Source organism: Alexandromys fortis, unplaced genomic scaffold (genome assembly GCF_014885135.2).
Source record: "Alexandromys fortis isolate MF-2015 unplaced genomic scaffold, M_Fortis_MF-2015_v1.1 scaffold_228, whole genome shotgun sequence".
NCBI classification, from domain to species: domain Eukaryota; kingdom Metazoa; phylum Chordata; class Mammalia; order Rodentia; family Cricetidae; genus Alexandromys; species Alexandromys fortis.
The window spans coordinates 386,231-406,343 of NW_026068115.1; the positions used below are offsets into that span (position 1 = coordinate 386,231).

At 40.7% G+C, this 20,113-nt stretch overlaps 1 protein-coding gene and 1 pseudogene across 4 annotated transcripts in view; both read right to left on the reverse strand.

Annotated features, from left to right (window-relative positions):
* Nucleotides 1-20,113, reverse strand: part of Strbp (spermatid perinuclear RNA binding protein) — a 158,585-nt gene that overhangs the window by 84,048 nt on the left and 54,424 nt on the right. For all 4 annotated transcript variants that reach the window (XM_050124833.1, XM_050124830.1, XM_050124831.1 and 1 more), the window contains exons 2-3: nucleotides 5,363-5,530; nucleotides 2,172-2,389 (exon numbers count right to left, since the gene is read on the reverse strand). In XM_050124833.1, the coding sequence (XP_049980790.1) occupies nucleotides 2,172-2,389; nucleotides 5,363-5,365 (221 nt within the window). In that variant the 5' untranslated portion in view covers nucleotides 5,366-5,530. The remainder of the gene's footprint in view (nucleotides 1-2,171; nucleotides 2,390-5,362; nucleotides 5,531-20,113) is intronic.
* Nucleotides 17,891-19,798, reverse strand: LOC126490139 (TNF receptor-associated factor 4-like; annotated as a pseudogene).

A 20,113-nucleotide genomic window follows, 5' to 3' on the forward strand; every position in this document is an offset into this window, starting at 1 on the left:
AGTCCTGAACTTAAATGATAAATTTGAATATAACAGTTACTGGAAAACAAGTAAATCAATAAAATAAACTGAGAAAACAGTTCTGACATTGCTAATCATATAAATTGTGGGACCTAATGCCCCTGATTTGACTTTGGAGTCAAGACTGTAAAAAGGTAAACAAATAAATTCAAGGAAAAGCACAGACAGCAGCTATGCTTAAGAGCTTGACACTAGATTGTGCTTAACAATGCTCTGCCTGGTCTTGCTGATCTTCATGCTCTTTGAAGCATTTATTGTAGACTAGGAGCCCAAATACGGGTGTCTATGGAACACAACTCTAAATGTAAGATACATCAGCCCTTGGTTTACACAGAGTAATGAACAGATCTACTCGGTACTCCTTGAGTTCTACCATGTGGCAAGAAATTACAGACAAGTACCCAACCTGAAATTTTTCCACAAACGCAAAGACTTGACACAGACAACGAAGAGTATCCAAACATAAAGCTGTATTTTAAAGACTGAAAGTGTAGATCACATATTCTTTTTAAAGCATTTATTTAAAGCAAAGTAATTTCATCTAACTCAGAAAATTGTCTGATTGCTTTCTACAACTAAGCCAATCTCAATAATAAAGAATAGGAACGGGAATCCTGTGTATAAAAGTCCTAATTTTTAAAAATCTTGAAAAAAAAACCCCAGCATAAATACTAGAATTAAAATCTGGAAACCATTAATGACTTAACTTGCCTAAGAACTAAAATACATACAGAAAAAGCCTCACTATGTAGGTCCCTAAGTAATCTAATCACTGGAAAATATCATTACCATGAGCCCCAAATTAAAGAATTACCATGTTAAAGCATCATATTTGAGAAACGCTGGGTTACTTACAAGAACCTACAAACTGAGACACACTCCAGTGTGCAGTTACATGTCAGTTGCCATGCTCTTCAGCATGAAGCTCACTGCTTGTCTTTGAACTAAAGAGGAAAAAGTCGCACTATCTTTCAATATAGACCATCCATTTACCAATTCTATTCTACTCTTCCTTGTCTACTCACCACAGTGAAACAAAACTGAAAGCTGAGGAGAAATTCTGAAGTCTTATTTTTCACTTATATAAACCAAAACTAAAGTAATGTTTTAAACCTATAAAAATGGTACAACCAATCAAATAAACTTTATTTTCCAAGAATAGGAGGACTTACTCTAATCATAACAACAGTGCTCAAGCCGGGCGGTGGTGGCGCACGCCTTTAATCCCAGCACTCAGGAGGCAGAGGCAGGAGGATCTCTGTGAGTTTGAGACCAGCCTGGTCTACAAGAGCTAGTTCCAGGACAGGCTCCAAAACCACAGAGAAACCCTGTCTCGAAAAACAAACAAACAAACAAAAAAAACAGTGCTCAAAACAATACCTCCAAACTAGCATGACATAAAATCTCATGATCTGACTGCAGGCAGCAGAGTGGTTTCATCTTATGGATCACTACTATTACTGCCTAAAATACTTCTCATGTAACTGTTAGAAGGCCAGGCTTCCATTAGTCCTTCCTTCTACAAATAACACAAAATGAACATTAACACTATGTAACAATGTGCAAAGATACTGATACATTCTATGAATTAACAAAGTAAATACAGTTAATGTTGCTAGTATATTTTCCTATACTATGATTTCAAAATGTCCAACAGAAACAGTATTTTTTATTTTGTTTTGTTTTGAGACAGGGTCTCATTATGTAGCCCTGACTGAACTGAAGTTCACTATATAGACCAGACTGTCCACCTGCCTCTGCCTCTGGCATGCTGGAACTAAAGGCATGCGCCACCATGCCCAGCTAGAAAGAGTGTTTCTGACTTTCTTGAAACAGAAAATATTACTATTTATTACTATTTATTTTAGAACTTAGGAGGCTAAACCAACATAGCAAATGAACTATCATAATCTTCAAACATTAGTGTACTATCAAAAGGGGTCCTGTAAGAACTATCTTTTTTCTGATTCTACTAATTACTCTTCCTCACTTTCTTACAGAATTTAACTCAGAAAAAAAAATTCCATGAAACATTTACTTTCTTGGTTATGTCACATATGATAAAATTCAAAGAACAGCAAGTACATCACCAAATCAGAGTACCCACAAGCTTTTCAAGCAAAGCTTGATAAAAGCTATTCAACACTCACTTGGAATAGTTTTCCACAGCCTCATCTTTCTTTACTTCTGTCTCCCCATCAGTTTTTGTGCCTTTATTCTCATCCAGCCAGTCTGAGACATGTTTAAGAGCACATTCAACAGTAGACACCATATTCTGAACAGCTTCAAGCTCCTCCGGAGATGGATAGATTGTTGAATGCTTCACCATAACATGGCGATCGTCATTGGCAAAAGATCTAATAGATCTCTGTTAGAAGGGGGGGAGAAAAACTTTAACAAAAGAAATGTCACCTTGAAAGGATAACAGTGTTTTAAGACAACATGGCACCAACTGATAACCACTATAAAACAGTTAATGTTCAAATAATAAAAAATGTGCATAAATGTGTAAGTCCTATTTTATTAAACCGCACCCAAAAAAATAGCAGTTATTTCACTCATGTGATGATAATATTCACATCAGTCACACTAAGCACTGAACCTGTGCTTTCTGATAACCCTTCCAAAAAAAGAACAAGAAAAAAAAATCCATACCACAAATACCACATGACATTGTAGCTTCAAGAATCTCTAGAAATGCAGAAGCGGTGGTGATACATGCCTTTAATCCCAGCACTGGGGAGGCAGAAGCAAACAGAGCTCTGTGAATTCAAGGCCAGCCTGGTCTACACAGCCAGGACAGTCAGGGCTACATAGAGAAACCTTGTATCGAGGAAGGAAAAAAATAAATTCATTTCTCTAGGAATAAATGGTTCTTCACAACATGACACCTGGCTACCTCCCAAAGCGCTAGAGATTTGCACACTTTAATTAAGACTATATAACAGAGTAAAAATAAAAGATGCAAATTTATAATGTGAATGTGGAAGCCACTACAAAAATGTTTAGCATTTGACATTCAAATCTTTGATGTAAGAGTTTGAACAAGAAGAACTCCAAATTTCATAACAAGGAAAATACATATTCCAAAGCAATCAATTTCCCAAGCTAATTAACACATGTATTGCATTCACCATCAAAATCACTGAAAGATTTATTCCAATAAGCTCCAGACAAACATATTTAAGTATTAAAATAATTAGACCAGAAGAACTATACAATAAAACAGAAAAATGATCATTGAATCTTAAAAATCAAAAGCAGCACTAAAAACCAAAAAATGATGAATGAAATTAATTAGAACACAAAATTTTTACATCACCTAAGCTAAAATTAATTACAAAAAAGCTTTATATATGTATTATTGATGGAGGAGGGTCATCTTTCTATCTGTTGTTTCATTGGTTAAGTAATAAAGAAACTGCTTGGCCTCTGATAGGACAGAAAATTAGGTAGGTGGAGTAGACAGAACAGAATGCTGGGAGAAAGAAGCTGAGTCAGGCAGTCGCCATGATTCTCCCACTCCAGACAGACGCAGGTTAAGATCTTTCCTGATAAGCCACCTTGTGGGCTACAAAGATTATTAGAAATGGGTTAGATCAATATGTAAGAGCTAGCCAATAAGAGGCTAGAGCTAATGGGCCAAGCAGTGTTTAAAAGAATAGTTTCCATGTAATTATTTTGGGTAAAGCTAGCCGGGTGGCGGGAAGCGGCCCACCGCTTCCTATTACAACATATTATATATATATGACATTAAATCATAGGACTATAAAGACTACAATTAAAACAAAACTAAATTCTGCTAGAAGCAGATAATTCACAAGGAAGGCAACACAAGTCACACTGTTTTTTTTTCTGTATTTCACCAAAAAAAACAGAGATCAACAGAGAAAAACCCAAGTTAACATTTTTTTCCCACCATTCTGAACTAAGATATTACAGAATTTCTTCTCCATAAAAGCAAATTAGCTGCTTTCAGACCTTGGCAAAATACTTTTTAGAAGCATTTAACATCTAAAGAAATACTATCATACTTGCTAAACAATATGTTTAAAAATACACTGGTAATTAATATTTTATTCTTTTTCTCCTAACTTACAATGTCTTTTAAAACCACGTACTTGGGGGAAAAATTTACACAATATTCTGTATAACTAAAATATGAAGGGTAAAAACTCAGCAAATCTTACCTAGGCACCAGTTGGTGGATGGGCTCAGCTGGTAAAGGCACCTGCAACCAAGCCTGACAACCTGAGCTTGATCCATGGCACCCACATAGTAAAAGGAAGAGACCCAATTCCTGTAAGTTGTCCTCTGACCTACATATATATGCTATGGCATGCAAATTCATGTACACACAGAATACACGCAATACACAAAAATGTAATTTAAAAATGTAAGGACCAAGACCTCATCTAACACCATGAATTCAAAGTCTTACCTCTCACAAAACCCAAACTTCCTTGACATCCACTCTAACACTCCTTAGTATGCCCAACAATTAACTCTATTATATTAAAAGCATGTAAAAGTGGTACCTTTCCAGTTATAATTCATGTTTTAGAAACTCTTCCACCATTCATTTGGATAAATTATTTAATTTTCATGAGGAAGAAAAATTATTTAAATTTCATCAGAACTTCATGTAAAGGTCTAGATAGATATTACTTAAAGTTCAAGACTACTGAACTACAGTAATTTGTTAATGCCAGTTTTATTCTAAAATACTGTTTAGTATTCGTACTCTTTGTATTTAGTGAGTTATGGCATACAGTAGCCATAGCTTGGGCTCTAAAATGTGGTTTCTAATTTTTCTGTTGTTGTTAATATTTATTATTTTTTGCTAAGATTTGTGTATTATTAATTTTATATGTGTGGGTGCTTTTTGCCACACAGCATAGCATGTGTGACTGTGCACCACACACATGCAGTACACACGGAAGCCAGAAGAGGGCATTGGATCATTCAGAACTGGTGTTACAAATGGTTGTGAGCCACCAAATGCCTGCTGAGAACCCAATCCAAGTTTATTGCAGAAAATGCTCTTAATCTCTGAACCACCTCCCCAGCCCCTTCATCTTTTCTTAAAGATTAGAAAAGTCTAACAACCTTAGCTTGATCCATGGGACCCACATAGTAGAAGGGAGAGACCCAACTTCTTTAAGTCATTCTCTGACCTTCATACATATACCAAGTAAAAATAGTAGAGCAACCATATTTGTCTGAGGCACTGAAACCAAGACAACTGTTCACTATCTACCCTTACTGTTAACATTGCCAATTTTACATTATACATAATTTTTATAACTAAAAAAATGAAGAAATACCAGTAATCACCCACCATGGTTTCCTATGGGATTTTAGCTTCTTTTTCCGATCCTTTTCTCTCTTTCTTGTCGTCTTCACTAGACACTGTTTTGAGTGACAGTACCTCCTCATATGCCTAAATCCCAACTGCTCAGTGTCAAAAGTAAGCAAAGATGTTTGAAAACTGTTCTCTGGATTACACCTGCAAGAAAAAAAAGAAAAAAACTTTTTAACTTGTCTACAATTAGTTTCAAATCTAAATGTGGAACCCATAAGCATGATCTATATGGATTTCAAAGAAAAAAACTTTATTGACAAAATTTACCTTATCTCTTTTATCATTTATTTACTTATGTTTATGTTTATTTGTATCTCTGTGTGTGCCATGTTTATGTGGGAGCTCAAGGAACCCAGAAAATAACATTCGATCCCTTGGAGCTGGAGTTACAAGTAGTTCCAAGCTACCTGTGCTGTGGAATACTTAACTATGTAAAGATGTGTTACATTTGTTCTTCTGCCTTTCTTCGAATGCAAAGATATGTTGTATTTGTTTCACCTTGTCTGTGCATTTGTTTCACCTTGTCTGGTTGGTCTAGTAAAAAGCTGAACGGCCAATATCCAGGCAGAGAAATGATAGGTGGAACTGTCAGGAACAGAGAATAAATAGGAGGAAAAATCTAGGCTTGAGAAGAGAAGGGAGAAATAAAGGGACATGCCCAAAAGACAGGCAGCCTCCAGCCAGACACAAGAAGCAGTGAAAGTAAAATATACAGAAAGGTAAAAGGCCCCCAGGCAAAAATAAATAAAGAGAGGTTAATTTTAAGTTAAAAGAGCTAGCCAGAAACGAGCCTAAGTTAAGCCAAACATTCATAACTAATAATAAGTCTCCGAAAAAAGAAAGCCTTGCATATATACATGGGTGCTAGAAATGAACACCAGTCCTATGGCAGATCACTTTTTGCTTTTAACCACTATACCATCTATTGGGCCTCTCTCTCTCTTTTAATAATTATATTATCTCAAACAAAAGCGGTCTAAGTCCAGAAGTCTAAGGAATATGGGCAGAAAAAAACAACCCTCCTGGTAGTTAGTGTGGCAACTGGATCATTGGACCTCCTTGACATAAATGTATTTGCAAGGCAGACAGACTCACTGAAGAGTCACCACCAAACAAAGCAATATTTCTACTGATGGTAATAATGCTTCAAGTAACCATCAGATTTACAATAAAAACTTGGTATTTTGTCAGACCTACATGAAAACTCAATGCATCAAGCATCTTAATATTAACAATATACTGATTTATCATATTTTTCTACTTAATACTACCATTAGATTGACAATACATGTTGGCATAATGTTCATCCTTTGTTTTTAGGACTAAAGTTCAGAATACTCTCCTGGCTCTGTTCTTTAACTACTTAAGGAGGAAGCAGGGACAAAATGAAAAGGGATGGAACATGACCCATACACTCAAGCATCCCCTTGACCTATATTTATTCATGCCCCAGACTTGAAACTCTACTAGATTTTGGCTTCATTGCTTCATTATTCCTGAATATCCACTCCCTGGATTACCTTCAGAAGCCTTAATAATCATTCTGCTACCCAGGTTAGCTCATGAGATTTTATTTTACTCAGAAAAAAATTCTGAGCATGGGTGAAATAAGCCCCCACTATATAAACAAACAAGGGCAGATCCCAACCTTTAATAATGCAGCTATCAGAATAAAAAGGCTACAAAAAATGCAAAAGAAATAGCTTCCTCCTCATCTAAACAATAGCCTTTAAGTTGGCTTCAAATATGGAAACCTGCCAGGCATTGGTGGCACACGACTTTAATTCCAGTACTTGGGAGGCAGAGATAGGCAGATCTCTGTGATTTCAAGGCCAGCCTGGTCTACAAAAAAAGGGCAGTGTGACAGACGCCACGATTCTCCTGCCTGAGACTGACGCTGGTTAGAATCTTTCCCAGTAAGCCACGACTTTGTGGTGAACACAGGTTAATAAAAATGGGTTAGATCAAGATGTAAGAGTTAGCCAATAAGAAATTAAAGCTAATGTCCAGGCAGTAATTTAATTAATAGTTTTCTGTGTGGTTATTTCGGGTATAAATTAGCCAGGTGGCCAGGACAACAAGCAGCCCACCGGCCCAGGTATAAGCCAGTCTGGAATTGGACGCAGCCTGCTCCTCCTTACTACAGGGTCAGTGCTTGGCAGGGTGGGAGTTGGAGTCCAAGCCCCTGGCAGGCTGGGGTGAAACTTTCAACTCAAAAGTACTTGTGCTTTCTCTTCATATATGTGCAGTAATCACACTTTTATTTGAACCTGTGTGCGAGGGAGAGAGAGAGAGAGAGAGAGAGAGAGAGAGAGAGAGAGAGAGAGAGAGAGAGAGAGAGATAAATATCTTGCGGGGAGATTATACAAAGAAGTTAGAGATCTGATTGTAAGATAGAAATAGAGCAAGAAAGACATAGAAGAGTGCCATCTGAGTTCAGTTCTAGATCTGTAGTACGAGGGGGAGCAGGCCGCGTCCCGCCATCTTGGGTTAGGAGAACCATGGTGTCTGCCTGTCTGTCCTTCTTCCCAGCATCCAGTTCTGTCATCCCTGCCTATCTAAGTTCTGCCCTATCAAAAGGCCAAGGCTTTCTTTATTCAACCAATGAAAGCAACACAAATACAGAAGGATCTACTACACCATGACCCCTCCCCGGAAGGGTCAGGACCTCTCCCACAGGGTATTTAGGCTTGCCTTGGAGAAGGGAACACGTGATTTTGGGGTTTGCATGGGTACCCCCCTCTATCTGTCTCTCCCTCACCATGCTCCCGGCCACCCGAGTACTGTATTTATTAAACACAAGCATTTTAATTTAGTCTAATCTGGTTTAATTGGAGTTATTATTGCGTCAGCGGAGCATCTTCTCTTAAGATTAAACCAAACAAGTACTACTAAAACAATTTCTTGAAATGTGATATCGCAAAAATGTTCATTTCACTAAATCTAGAACAGCCATATAAAATCCATGTAGTCTTCAGCACCTCCCATTCTCAACACTATTTTATTCTAAGAGGGTTAACCATTCAATATGTAGCTGTGACTCCAGTAGCTAAAAAGATTGCTTTGTGTTCAGTAAGAACTGAAAGTCTACAGGCTGGAGAGATGGCTCAGCCAGCAAAAGCTAGGTTCACAACCAAAAACATATCAAGAACTGAAGTCCATAAACTTTACTCTGTATCAAGCCAACAAAATTAAGGAAGAAGATTGAAAGCAAACAAAACAAAAACAACACAAGAGAAGTTATATTTCGAAGGAATTCTGACTGCTAACTTGGTCAAGGTTTACACAGAGGGAAACTCCTCTGCACATACAACCTCTGACAACTTCACACAATAACATAATAAAGGAGTGTTTGGAGACAACATTGGGACAGAGCTATAAATGAACTTATAAATCTCACTCAACTTCACACTATTTACAAATGAAATAGAATAAAAAACGTTAAAGTTGCACTACTAACCAGATACAAGGCATGTCCAACATGGGTCATATGCAGTCAATGACATCCACAATTACAGCCCAACACATAATCATAAGCTTAAAAGATTAAACTTTTGTGATTTTTTTTCATAACTCAACTGTGTAATTTTATTTTCAAGCATGAACTTTGCAAATGAGAGCACTGTTATGGTAAAAATAAAACGCTGCAGGTCCCCAAGTGGCAGCAGAGGGCAGGGGGTCCTGAGACCATGGTGGGCCATGAAGGCAGCCGGTCCCAGGCAGGTGAGAGACAGAGACCTATTAGGCACATCATGCAGAGAAAGTGGGTATTTATTTAGTGGGTGTAGGGCCCTGGTCTCCCTTATTCCTGGGGTGCATTCGCAGGGACAGTTTATGATCAACTAAGATTCCTGTGTGTTTCTGTGCTTTTCCTGCCCCCCTGGTGGTTAGCTGCAGGGCATTCACTCCATTGTTAATATGGTCATTTCCCACCTGCCTAGGCGGAGACCCTTGTGCTGCAGTTAGGTAGATAAAGACTCCCCCAATGCTGAATAAACTGGCATTTGGCTGGTCTCCTTTCGAATGACCCTGGTCTCTCTGTGTGTTCTTTTCAACCTCCAGGCCCTTGCTCTACTCGTTCGGTGCAGTGGCGCACGAACTGTACCAGCGGCGTAACACTAAATCGGGTGTTACAGATGGGAAAGGGAAAGGGGGAAGGGGAAAAGGGAGAAGAGCAGAGAGAGAGGCAGAGAGAAAGAGAAACAGAGGGGTAGAAGGGAAGAAGTGAGAAGGGGGAGAGGCAGAAGCTGCCTCTTCAGGAGAGATGGGAAGGAAAGTACTTAGGCTAAAAGTGGAAGAAAGATCTGCTTGCCTCAGCGGACAGGGGTGGGAGTGGGTGGGACTTGTCTCTTAAAGGGACAGGACAGATCATCACAAGCACATCATGTCATAATGTCAAAAGGTTGGGAACATTTGATGGAATCTAAGTCCAAGGCTTTTGCCTCTCTTTATCAATCTGATTTTAAGAGGGAAAAAAGGGGAAATGGGGTTGGAATAGACAAGATGGCTTAGCAGATAAGGGCACTGGCTCTCTTCCAAAGGATCTGGGTTCAATTCCCAACACCCACACAGCCGCTCATAACCATCTAGTTCCAGGGGATCCAATGCACTTCTTCTGGCCTCCATGAGCACCACTGTATGATCATGATACATACAAGCAAAACAAAAAGTAATTTTTAAATATTTTAGGTTAAGTTGTATTTAATATAATCTAAGTAGCCGGAAGAAATCACAAAACATTTTTCAGCATTTATCTTTTTTAAAAAAATAGTCAATTTAGTGGTTAAAATTCTGGCCTTGAAGATAGATAGATAGATAGATAGATAGATAGATAGATAGATAGATAGATAGATAGATAGATGATAGATAGAGATAGATAGAGATAGATAGATAGAGATGGATGATTAAATAAATAAATAAATGCCTGCAAGCCAGTGAAGTAGTGCACTCTAATAACTGAGCACAGACGAGATTAACAGAGGAGCACAAGTTTAAGTGTGTCTTGCTGTGTGTGCAGGTATACGTGTATGTGTTTACATGCATGTGGATGCCAAGGGACAAATGTCTTTCCTCAGATACTGTCTATGTCCACTTTTTGTTGTTGTTTGTGGTCTGGGATTTCCCCCCCCCCCTCTGGAATTAGGGTCTTGGCCTGGAACTCACTGATGAAACAAGGCTGGCCAGCTAGTGAGGTCAATCTCCAGAACCCACAGAATAAAAGAAGGGAAGCAATCCCCACAAGCTGTGCACACATGAACTCATGCACATAGAATAAAAAAAGCCAGGCATGGTGGTGCATACCTTTGATCCCAGCACTGAAGAGGCAGAGGTCTGTCGATCTCTGAGTTTGAGGCCAGCCTGGCCTACAGAGAAAATTCCAAGACAGCCAGGCTACACAGAGAAACACTGTCTTGAAACCTCTTTTCACTGCTCCACGATAATATTTAGTGATCACTAATGCAAGTTCAACCCTGTTCCTGTCAAAAATCTTTGAATTTTAGTAACCACAAAAAGTGGTTCTAAAAGTTTGATCTGTTACTTTGAATTCCTGTCCTCCACAGATCTTGTTTCCTTTCCTATTTTAGATAACTACTCTCCACCAGGCCAGGATTTTACAGTCTAACCTGGCTACGATTTTCTCAGCTTTCCTCCTCTGCAGACTCTCACTTCTATCTTTACCTAATTCAAATTTTGCAATTCGCATCAGTAATTCCTGTCCTCACCTGACAAAATAGCAGCCCTGGTTAAAGTCAATCCTCTTGGTTACTAAGCCTTGGGCATCTGAAAATAGGAGGAGCAGGAGTCTCAGCAGCAAACTAATGATCAACAGCTTTAACCTTCAAAAAAGCAACAAGGAAGAGCTCCCTCAAACAAAGGTGGTGCTGGGGGGGGGATATGATTTAAAATGCTAAATCAGTGGCTGGAGAGGTGGCTTCAAGCACTTGCTTAAAGAGGAAAAAGTCAGATCCTAGCACCTGTATTAGGCGGCTGGCTCACCCCCAACTGATAACTCCAGCTCCAGAGAATTCCATACCCTCTTCTGGACTACACACACACACACACACACACACACACACACACACGCAAGTGAACAAAAACACTTAAAAAAAAAAAAGGAAAATGTTCTGTCATTTGAAAAAAACAAGATCCCTGGTGGTTACCAGCAACCTGAGGCTCTAGATAAGCTCCAGTATTCAAGGACTGCCCCAACTAAGAGACAAATACTAGTACTTAAAAAAGTGACATGTTCAACTTTTTATTTTTTATTGCATTTTTATTTATTTTGTGTAAAAGGGGAAAGGAAAGTGTATACATGTTACATAGGGTACACATGAAAGCCAAGAACTGATTCTCCCCCTCTACTGTGTGGGTCTTCTCTTAAACATGCAAACTTTTTTCCTACCTCCTTGACAAGTCACCCCGCTTCCTATTTCATGCAACATGCCCCCATACTAGTGCATTTTAAGCCATGTATTTTTCCTTCCTTCCTAATAATTCATAATAATGAACTATCTCCACTCCTATATAATAAACCTCTGAACTTCATTCCTACTAGCTTCTATCACTTTGTGTCTACTCAACAAGCCTAATGCTCCTATCATCTGCATCATAATTTCCATCATTCTATTGGACCAACTTCTATCAGCAGTCCGACATTATAGTTACACCAATCTTTAGAAAAAAAAAATTCACAAATCTTTGACCTCTTGCATGGCTATTGTCATGGTCTGTCCTGTCCCTTTAAGAGAAAAGCCTGTCTACCCTGTCTACCAAGGCAAGCTGATCTTCTGCTTCCAGCCTGAGCCTTCCTTTTCCATCTGTCTGTCTCTCTCCTCTTCTCCCCTTCCCTTCCATAACCCATTAAATAAATACCCAACTTCACTCTGCATGGCATGCCTATCCATCTCAGTCTCTCACCCACCGTGCAGCTTCCTGTCTGGACCCCAGCTGCCTTCGTTCATGGCCTGCCGTGGTCTTGGGAACCAGCTGCCTGCTCCTACCGCTGTTCAGGGACCTGTGGTGTGATCTCATGGCCAACAACCCACTGCCACCACTCAGGGACCTGCAGCATTTTACTTAAACCGTTTTTTACGTTCCTCTTTTAAAGGCACAATTCTTTTTTTTTTTTTCCTCTCCTATTTTCTTCTAAAATCCTCCCCCCAACCAATTTCTAGTCAAAGTACTTCTGAAAACAGGCCTGGTCACAATCTCCTAGAATCTACATACTGTAAATGCTGTAAATGATTTATCTTTATTGACATTTCAGCAACAGACGTTCCTTACTTGCCACACTTTACTTACCTTGGCTTCCATCTAAGACACCAGTCTCTCTATTCTCACTCAACTTTATAAATTATTCCACTGTCTCCCTTTTTCTAAAACCTAAGTGTTGGAGTACCTTAGAATTCAACAACTACACTCCTGTAAATCCCATTAGTACACTACAGATTCCTAAATTTCTATCAACCCAAGTTCCAGATTCAAAGTCAAGTATATCAACACAGAAGGCTGGATGTTTAGCATCACCTCAGCTCCCTGGCATCCCTTTATACAAGAAGTCTGGAATATTTAGCTAGGGGGTTCACCCCAGCTCCTGGCATAAGCTCCCTCCTCTGTGAGTTGCCTCAGTCCAAACTCCACCTCCAAGGAAGCCCACAAAATGGTGACCCCTCCCCAGGGACGGTCAAGAAAGCCACCAAAGGGTCAAGGCCATTCCAACCGGCTATTTAAACTGCATCCCCCTCCCCAAGAATGAACGTGTGGTCTCTGGATTACCTGTGCTCTCCCCTTCTCTCTCTTCACCTTTCCATCATCTATTAAACCTGGGCAGTCTGATTTGGTCTGATTGGGATTATTTGTGTCAGTGCAGAGGTTCGTTTAAGAAACTAGTTTAAGCCTTTAATCCCAGCACTTGGGAGGCAGAGGCAGGCGGATCTCTGTGAGTTCGAGGCCAGCCTGGTCTACAGAGCTAGTTCCAGGACAGGCTCCAAAGCCACAGAGAAACCCTGTCTCGAAAAACCAAAAAAAAAAAAAAAAAAAAAACTAGTTTAATAGTAGTTTAAGAACCTACTTAATAATTAATAAGCACCTTAATATTCCAATCAACTACAAACACAGAACCCACTCCTCCAATCCCAATTCTTTCCTTCTCCTTCCCTCTTTTCCTTATTCTTCCTCTACTCAAAAACTCCATCCCTCTAACTACTCAGGCCAAACTTTTCTCTTCAATCAATAGATCCTTACATCCTTAGCTTCTGGCTGTCTAAAATCTGGTAAGTCCCATCTTTCAGAAGACTGAACCACCAAAATCCCTCATCTGCACTATACTACTGGCTCCAACATGTCTTAAGTCCCCCCACATAGTATTGTTCTCAGAAATAGCACATCTTAATTAGGTAATGGCATATCTTTGCATATCTGAGTAAACACCTATTAATAATTAAGGATATAAATCTCCAATAATCCGATTCCCACTTCTTGGCCTCCTCTGTGACTATCCACACTTGCTGTGCTAAATCCACACCAGAATTTCTGCTTAAGGTCCACACTCTGGAACCTCTTAGCTTTGCCAGTAGTTTACCCTTCATAATCCATGTAATTCCTTTCCCCATTGTTTCAGGAATGCATTCAATTGTCACATTATCATACACCCAATTCCTTATCAGTCTACAGACAACAGAATATCCTTCAAGATATCTGCTGTATTAGTCTCAAATAGTTGTATCACTGGTACATGAAAGCTTTACTGTTTAACAGTTCCTGGTGTGAAGGAAAAAAAAATCAGAATTTCTCTCTAAGTATTTTCTTATACGGCACTGCATATTATGCCCACAACAGTCCTGATAAGTAGTGAGAAAAAAAGAACAAATGGTATAAATTTATTTTATAGTATGAAAGCACAGACATGCAAACATGTTTGATGGCTTTTCTACAACCACAGTGTGGTACTGGTAGAGCCACCCACGCAACTGGTGTCCCCAGAATTCTTCTGAGTTCACATCAATGTCTCCATGAGCATATGAAAGAACAGGGATTTAATTTTACACAAAAACCTGTAAAAGTTCAATGTGACATCTTCTCCTTTAAATGATGTCCAAGCACAGAACAGCAACTCAACTGTGTAAACCATAGCTGTTGATTTTCTTCTCACTAAAAAGTTATGATGCAGATCATCAGACTAACTTTAAAACTTCCAGATCATGTGAAAATTCTGACCAAAAGGAAAAGGGGGTAGGGGGGTTAACAAACAGTTTAGTGTTCCAGTATTTCCTGTCCCCTGTACCAGATGCAGCATACTTCTCCCAGAAGGGTAAACCAACACCCTGGCAAACAAGCAATGGTATTTAATTCTCAAAACTTCTTCTGCTGGCATTCTGCAGAAGAGCATGACAAAAAAAAAAACTCTCTGAAGATGAAATAAAGACAAATATTTCTCTTAATTAGACAGATTTACAAAAATGACCTGAAATCCTGCAATCTAGCTTTTAATACCCAATAAAGTTAAAAATTAGCAATTGAAAAGAAAATAGAAGTTTTGTTTGCACTTTGACAAAGTATTTTTGCCATCAAAATAAGGTTTAGGTTACACAAAAGTGAGTATTACAAAACATATTAGACTCTTCAATAATCCAACTAGATTTCCAGCTCTTGCCAGCACTCACTCCCCTTTGCTGCAGGCCTCATCAGGTTAGAAACTATGTATTTAGGTCAGAAAAGACAGGGACCTTTTCAGGACAGCTCAGTATCTCTGGCTCATATGTCAGTATTGTAATTCAGGCCTTTCACAAACTCCTCCTAAAATGAATTCTGACATAAATCACAAGATTGGCACTACTGATAATCTGCGAAGAGTCACAAGAGAAGAAAACCTAAGTACTAGACTTAGAACATTTACAGAGATTATGAACAAAGAAAAAAAAAATATGGTAGGCTACATTAGTAATTAATGTAAAAGCAACAGAACTGTGGTCAGACTTCCTAATACAGCTGAGGAATGAGCTAATCAGTTCTGAACAAAACCTAACTTCTCTAAGTGAGTCTAGTCTCCTTCATTCATAAAATTACTGAGTGGGATGCTACTAAGATGGCTCAGCAGGTAAAAGTGTTTGCAAACATGAAAGCAGCAAGGAATCAAAGTCATAAGGCTTGGATTCACCTTTCAACAGTTCAAACAAAAAAGTTGCTGGGTGGTGGAGCAAGTTCGAAGACAGGCTCCAAAGCTACAGAAAAACAAAAAGAAAAGGAAAGAAAAGAAAAGAAAAGAAAAGAAAAGAAAAGAAAAGAAAAGAAAAGGACCCAAATATAAGGTTTTTCTTTTTTTTGGGGGGGGGGTAGAAAGTTTATTATGTCTACATAAAGTTTATTACTAATTTCTTTTTTCTTAAAATAATTTGGTTAGTATAATTTCTTCCTTAAACTTTTTTTTATTTATTAAAGATTTCTGCCTCCTCCCTGCCACCGCCTCCCATTTTCCCTCCCCCTCCCCCGATCAAGTCCCCCTCCTAGGTTTTTCTTAAAGTTCCGGAATTTTAACTTCTGTCCCTAGTCTATATCTCACCAGATTTGCATCTGGCTGGCAGACGTCATTCAGGGAGCACCTGCAAAATGCTGAGCTCTGGACTTGCTGAAAACTGTTATCAACTAGTCCAGCCAATGTGATTGGTCCCTGTCCCTTTACCAGAATCAGCTAATCAGATGCTTCTGATAAATGCCCCATTGCCCAGTCTTTGACTAGTCTTTCAGCCTTCCTGGGCCCTGACAATCAATGCCCCAGTTCAGCTAGAAATAGTTACAGAAGATACATCATCCCTGCCTCCACAACAGGCTGAAATAGGTTAAGTCAAAAGAAAACTCCCTAACACAGGAGACAAAATGGCTATCTATAATCTATAATGCTAATTGACATAAAAGAAAAATGAGCTCACATTTATCAACAGGTAGTTATATTAACTAAAATGGTTCTACTATATGATAAGGCACATGCAAAACAAAGAGATATTCATCACAATGCTTGACTCCTTTTGCCTCTGCTAATTACATTATTGATGCAATAACTAAGCAGCAATTCCTATCTGGGTACCATTAAGGTAATGGTTAATAGATACAAATATAAACCAGTACCCATTATAGCATCAAGGATTTGACTCCAGGGGCAATCCAATGCCCTCTTCTGGACCCAGGAGCACCCACACAGATGCAAGCAAATGCTCACACATACACTTATAAAGACATACACATGAATAAAAATAAATCTACCTGAAATTTTTTTTAATTTTTAACTTTAGTTATGTGTATGTGCATTTGAATGTGCCAGAGGGATCTGATCCATTGGAAGCTGGAGTTACAAGTGATTGTAAGCCATCTAACATGAATGCTAAGAACAAACTCATCCTCTGCAAGAATAGCTCTCATTCTTAACAGCTGAGCAGATCATATCCACAGCCCCTATATGAATCTACTTTAAGTTTTGTTAAACCAGTACTCAGGAAGCAAAGGCAGGTGGTGGATCGAGGCCACCCTGGTCTACAGAGTGAGTTCCAGAACAGCAAGGGCTACTCAGAGAAATCTTATCTCAAAAATCAAAATAAAAAAGTTTATTTATATAGCTATACCAAACTCTAAACTTTTTAAATGATTTGTTTAACTTTATCTGCACTGATGTGAAGGTGTCAGATCCCCAGGAACTAAATTTACAGACAAGCTGTTATGTGGGTGCTGGAAGGGCACAGTGCTCTTAACCACCAGTCAATCTCTCCAATCCTGTTTTCTAAACAGATACTATCACTCCATTTACAAACAATTCTTGAAGATCCATAGTTCTTCCTAACAAAGCACTTCAGACAATCTTGCCTTCAGCACAGTATTTATACCCCAGTTCTACCAAAGTGAACTGCTGCAATCTCTCTCCTTCTGTCACTCATTCCTCCATGTTCTTCATGTCATCTACTTCTGACAACATCATCTAAATTTTATCTCAAACCCTGGGGTTCAAAGCAAGTTCTACCATCTTCACAAAGTCTCTAAAAGATCCAATCATGGAAATCTTTACTAAAATTTCCACAATATACCACTATGTTAGCTGTTAATCATATCCTTATATTCCAACTTACATGCTTCAGCATACTTTTCTCCAAACTTATAAATTAAGAACCATAATTAAGTCTCAAAATACAGTATCCAGCTCAGTTCATAAAGGAGATCAATAAATATTGGTAATAAAGTGTCTGATATCTGATAGACCTGGATTTTAATCTACTGTCTTCTAGCTGTTTGACAGTAACAAGTAATCTTGAGTTTCTACTCTCATTTGTAATAAAATGTCCCCTTCATGGGAATATTATAAAATGTCAAATTTTTTTTTCAAGTTAATAAATACAATCCAGGATTTATTAAAAATCAGAGTTCCCCTGCTGTGCCCTCCTAGCATTGAAGAAATAAATAACCAGAGAGGGCGGCATTGGGTAAGTGGAAAGAGAAATTCATCTCAAGGCAGATTCTTATAACTACCCCTCCCTTTTCCAATACCCCCCACCCCCACTATGGCTCTTGGGACATAGCACCTGAGCAGGCCCCTCAGTCCAGGTAGAATGTGGCTGGCACCAAGGCATGTCTGCCCTGCCCAGGAGGGGAGACAGGCCCTGGGATCACTTGTTTCCAGCCCTTGATAACCCCAGACCTGCTCCCCCCAGGGGCCAGGGCTGAAGCACCAATTGGAGGCACCTGAGGGGTAAAGGTGGCGGTGGTAGAGGTGGTGGGGAGAAAGTGGTGGGCTAACAACCTAGGCAAAAGAAGCCGAGAGGGGGTCCGGCCCCCTCTCCCATTTCCGTCAGTGGCTGAGATCCTGTCCCACCCCCCTTCCTGCTTAGACCCAGAAGGCTGTACTCTCAGCTGAGGATCTTCCGGGGCAGTTCAACAGAGGCACGGATGAAGACCGCATCATCCCGCACATAATTTCACTTTCGGATGTCCAGGTGGGAGATGAATTTAGGGTAGCCAAAGCCCAGAGAACTCTCATCCAGGGAGCCTCACCAAGTGCCGGGCTTTTGGAAGTTCTTCCAGTTTGGATCAGGGTGGAAGGTCTCAGTGACATGCTGTGGCTTGGCCAGACCTGGGTCGCTCTGATCCAACAGGGAGGTGACCCGATGGGCAAAGGGCAACTCAAGGAGATTGTCAAAGGCGCCTGGTAACACACGAATATAGATGGAGAGATGCGTGCCCTCACCGCTGCCGTTGCCGTTGAGGAGACACCTGCAGCTTGTAACCGTACTTATGTGTGTAAAAGGCAGGGCTGAAGCACTCCAGGTTAGGCTTGGCCTTGGCCTCTTGGAGAAGGAGCCCATAGCTGCCGATCTTCCAGATGAGCACGCCATCACTGCCTATGGACAGCTCCTCCAGCTCTCTCCGCAGCTCCTGCAGCTCTTGCAGCTGCCGGCTCACCAGGGCACACATCATAGCCAGATGCGGCTTTACACTCTCCTCCACGTGACGTGCCATTGCCAGTTTAGGGCACCTGTGCTTACAGCCGGACTCCTTGAAAGGGCAGAGCACCAATGCAGTACTGCAGCTATCCTTCAGGTGGCTGGGCAGGTCCTCCCGACCCATGGTGCCCATTCCACACTGGTTCGGGCAAGGAACAGGCAACCGTGGGCACTGGTACTGATGGCTCTGAATGGTGTCAAAAACAAACTCCTTGGTAGAGTAGGCACAGGCTGGGTGCGCTTGGGGCACTCAGAAGTGGCATGCTGGGCCAACAGTCGCCTCATCATGCGGCACCACACTTGTTCTCACAGTATACACTCTCCTGGGGGCACATGCCCTCGTGACTCTCGTAGGCCTCTCCACTGAAGTCACAGCCACAGAATTCACACTTGAGGCAGCGCTTAGGGCAGTCGTGCTGCAAGTGAGCTGGCAGATCACGCCGGCTCAGCTTGGCTGGGCAGCGATTGGGGCAGGGGACTACATTGAAGCTGCAAGTGTTCAAGTGGCCCTGGAGGTGGCGAAGCGGCCCGCTCCAGCGGCAGCCCTCCTCACTATGGATGCAGCGGATAGGCAAACCTAACACTTGGACCTCCAGCTCTGGGTCTGGGTAGATCTTGGCATAGTCCAGAGGAAGCTGGTCCTCAGGGCATTTGAAGACTCCTTCACTGAGGAACTCCTGCAGGCAGGTGTTGCAGAAGCGGTGGCCTCAAGTAGACACCTGCACAGGTTCGCGCATGGGCTTCCCGCACAGTGGGCACAGCAGCCGCCGCTTGAGCTTCTCCAGAAACTTGTAGTCGAAGCCAGGCATGGCAGGCTGGCGGCGGGCACGGGCGAGCAGGGCCGGGCACGTGGCGGCCCCACAGCCCGCGCCTCGCTCCGGCCGCGTTCCCCCGGCTGCGGGCGGCGCCGACTGGCCTAAAATGTCAAAAATTTTTAAAGTCTTCAAAAATGAGACAGACTAACAGTTCTGAGCACTCTTAATAATGAAACCAGAAAACAGAAGAAAGATATTTTCAATGCATTTGACATAAATACAGTGGCTGGAGAGATAATGCAGCAATTAAGAGTACTTGCTAGCCCAGCAGTGGTGACACATGCCTTTAATGCCAACACTCAGAAGACAGAGGCAGGTGGATCTCTGTGAGTTCAAGGTCAGCCTGGTCTACAAAAGGAGAAAGGGAGTTCCAGGACAGGCCCCAAAGCTACAGAAAAACCCTATCTTTAAAAAAAAAAAAAAAAAAAAAAAAA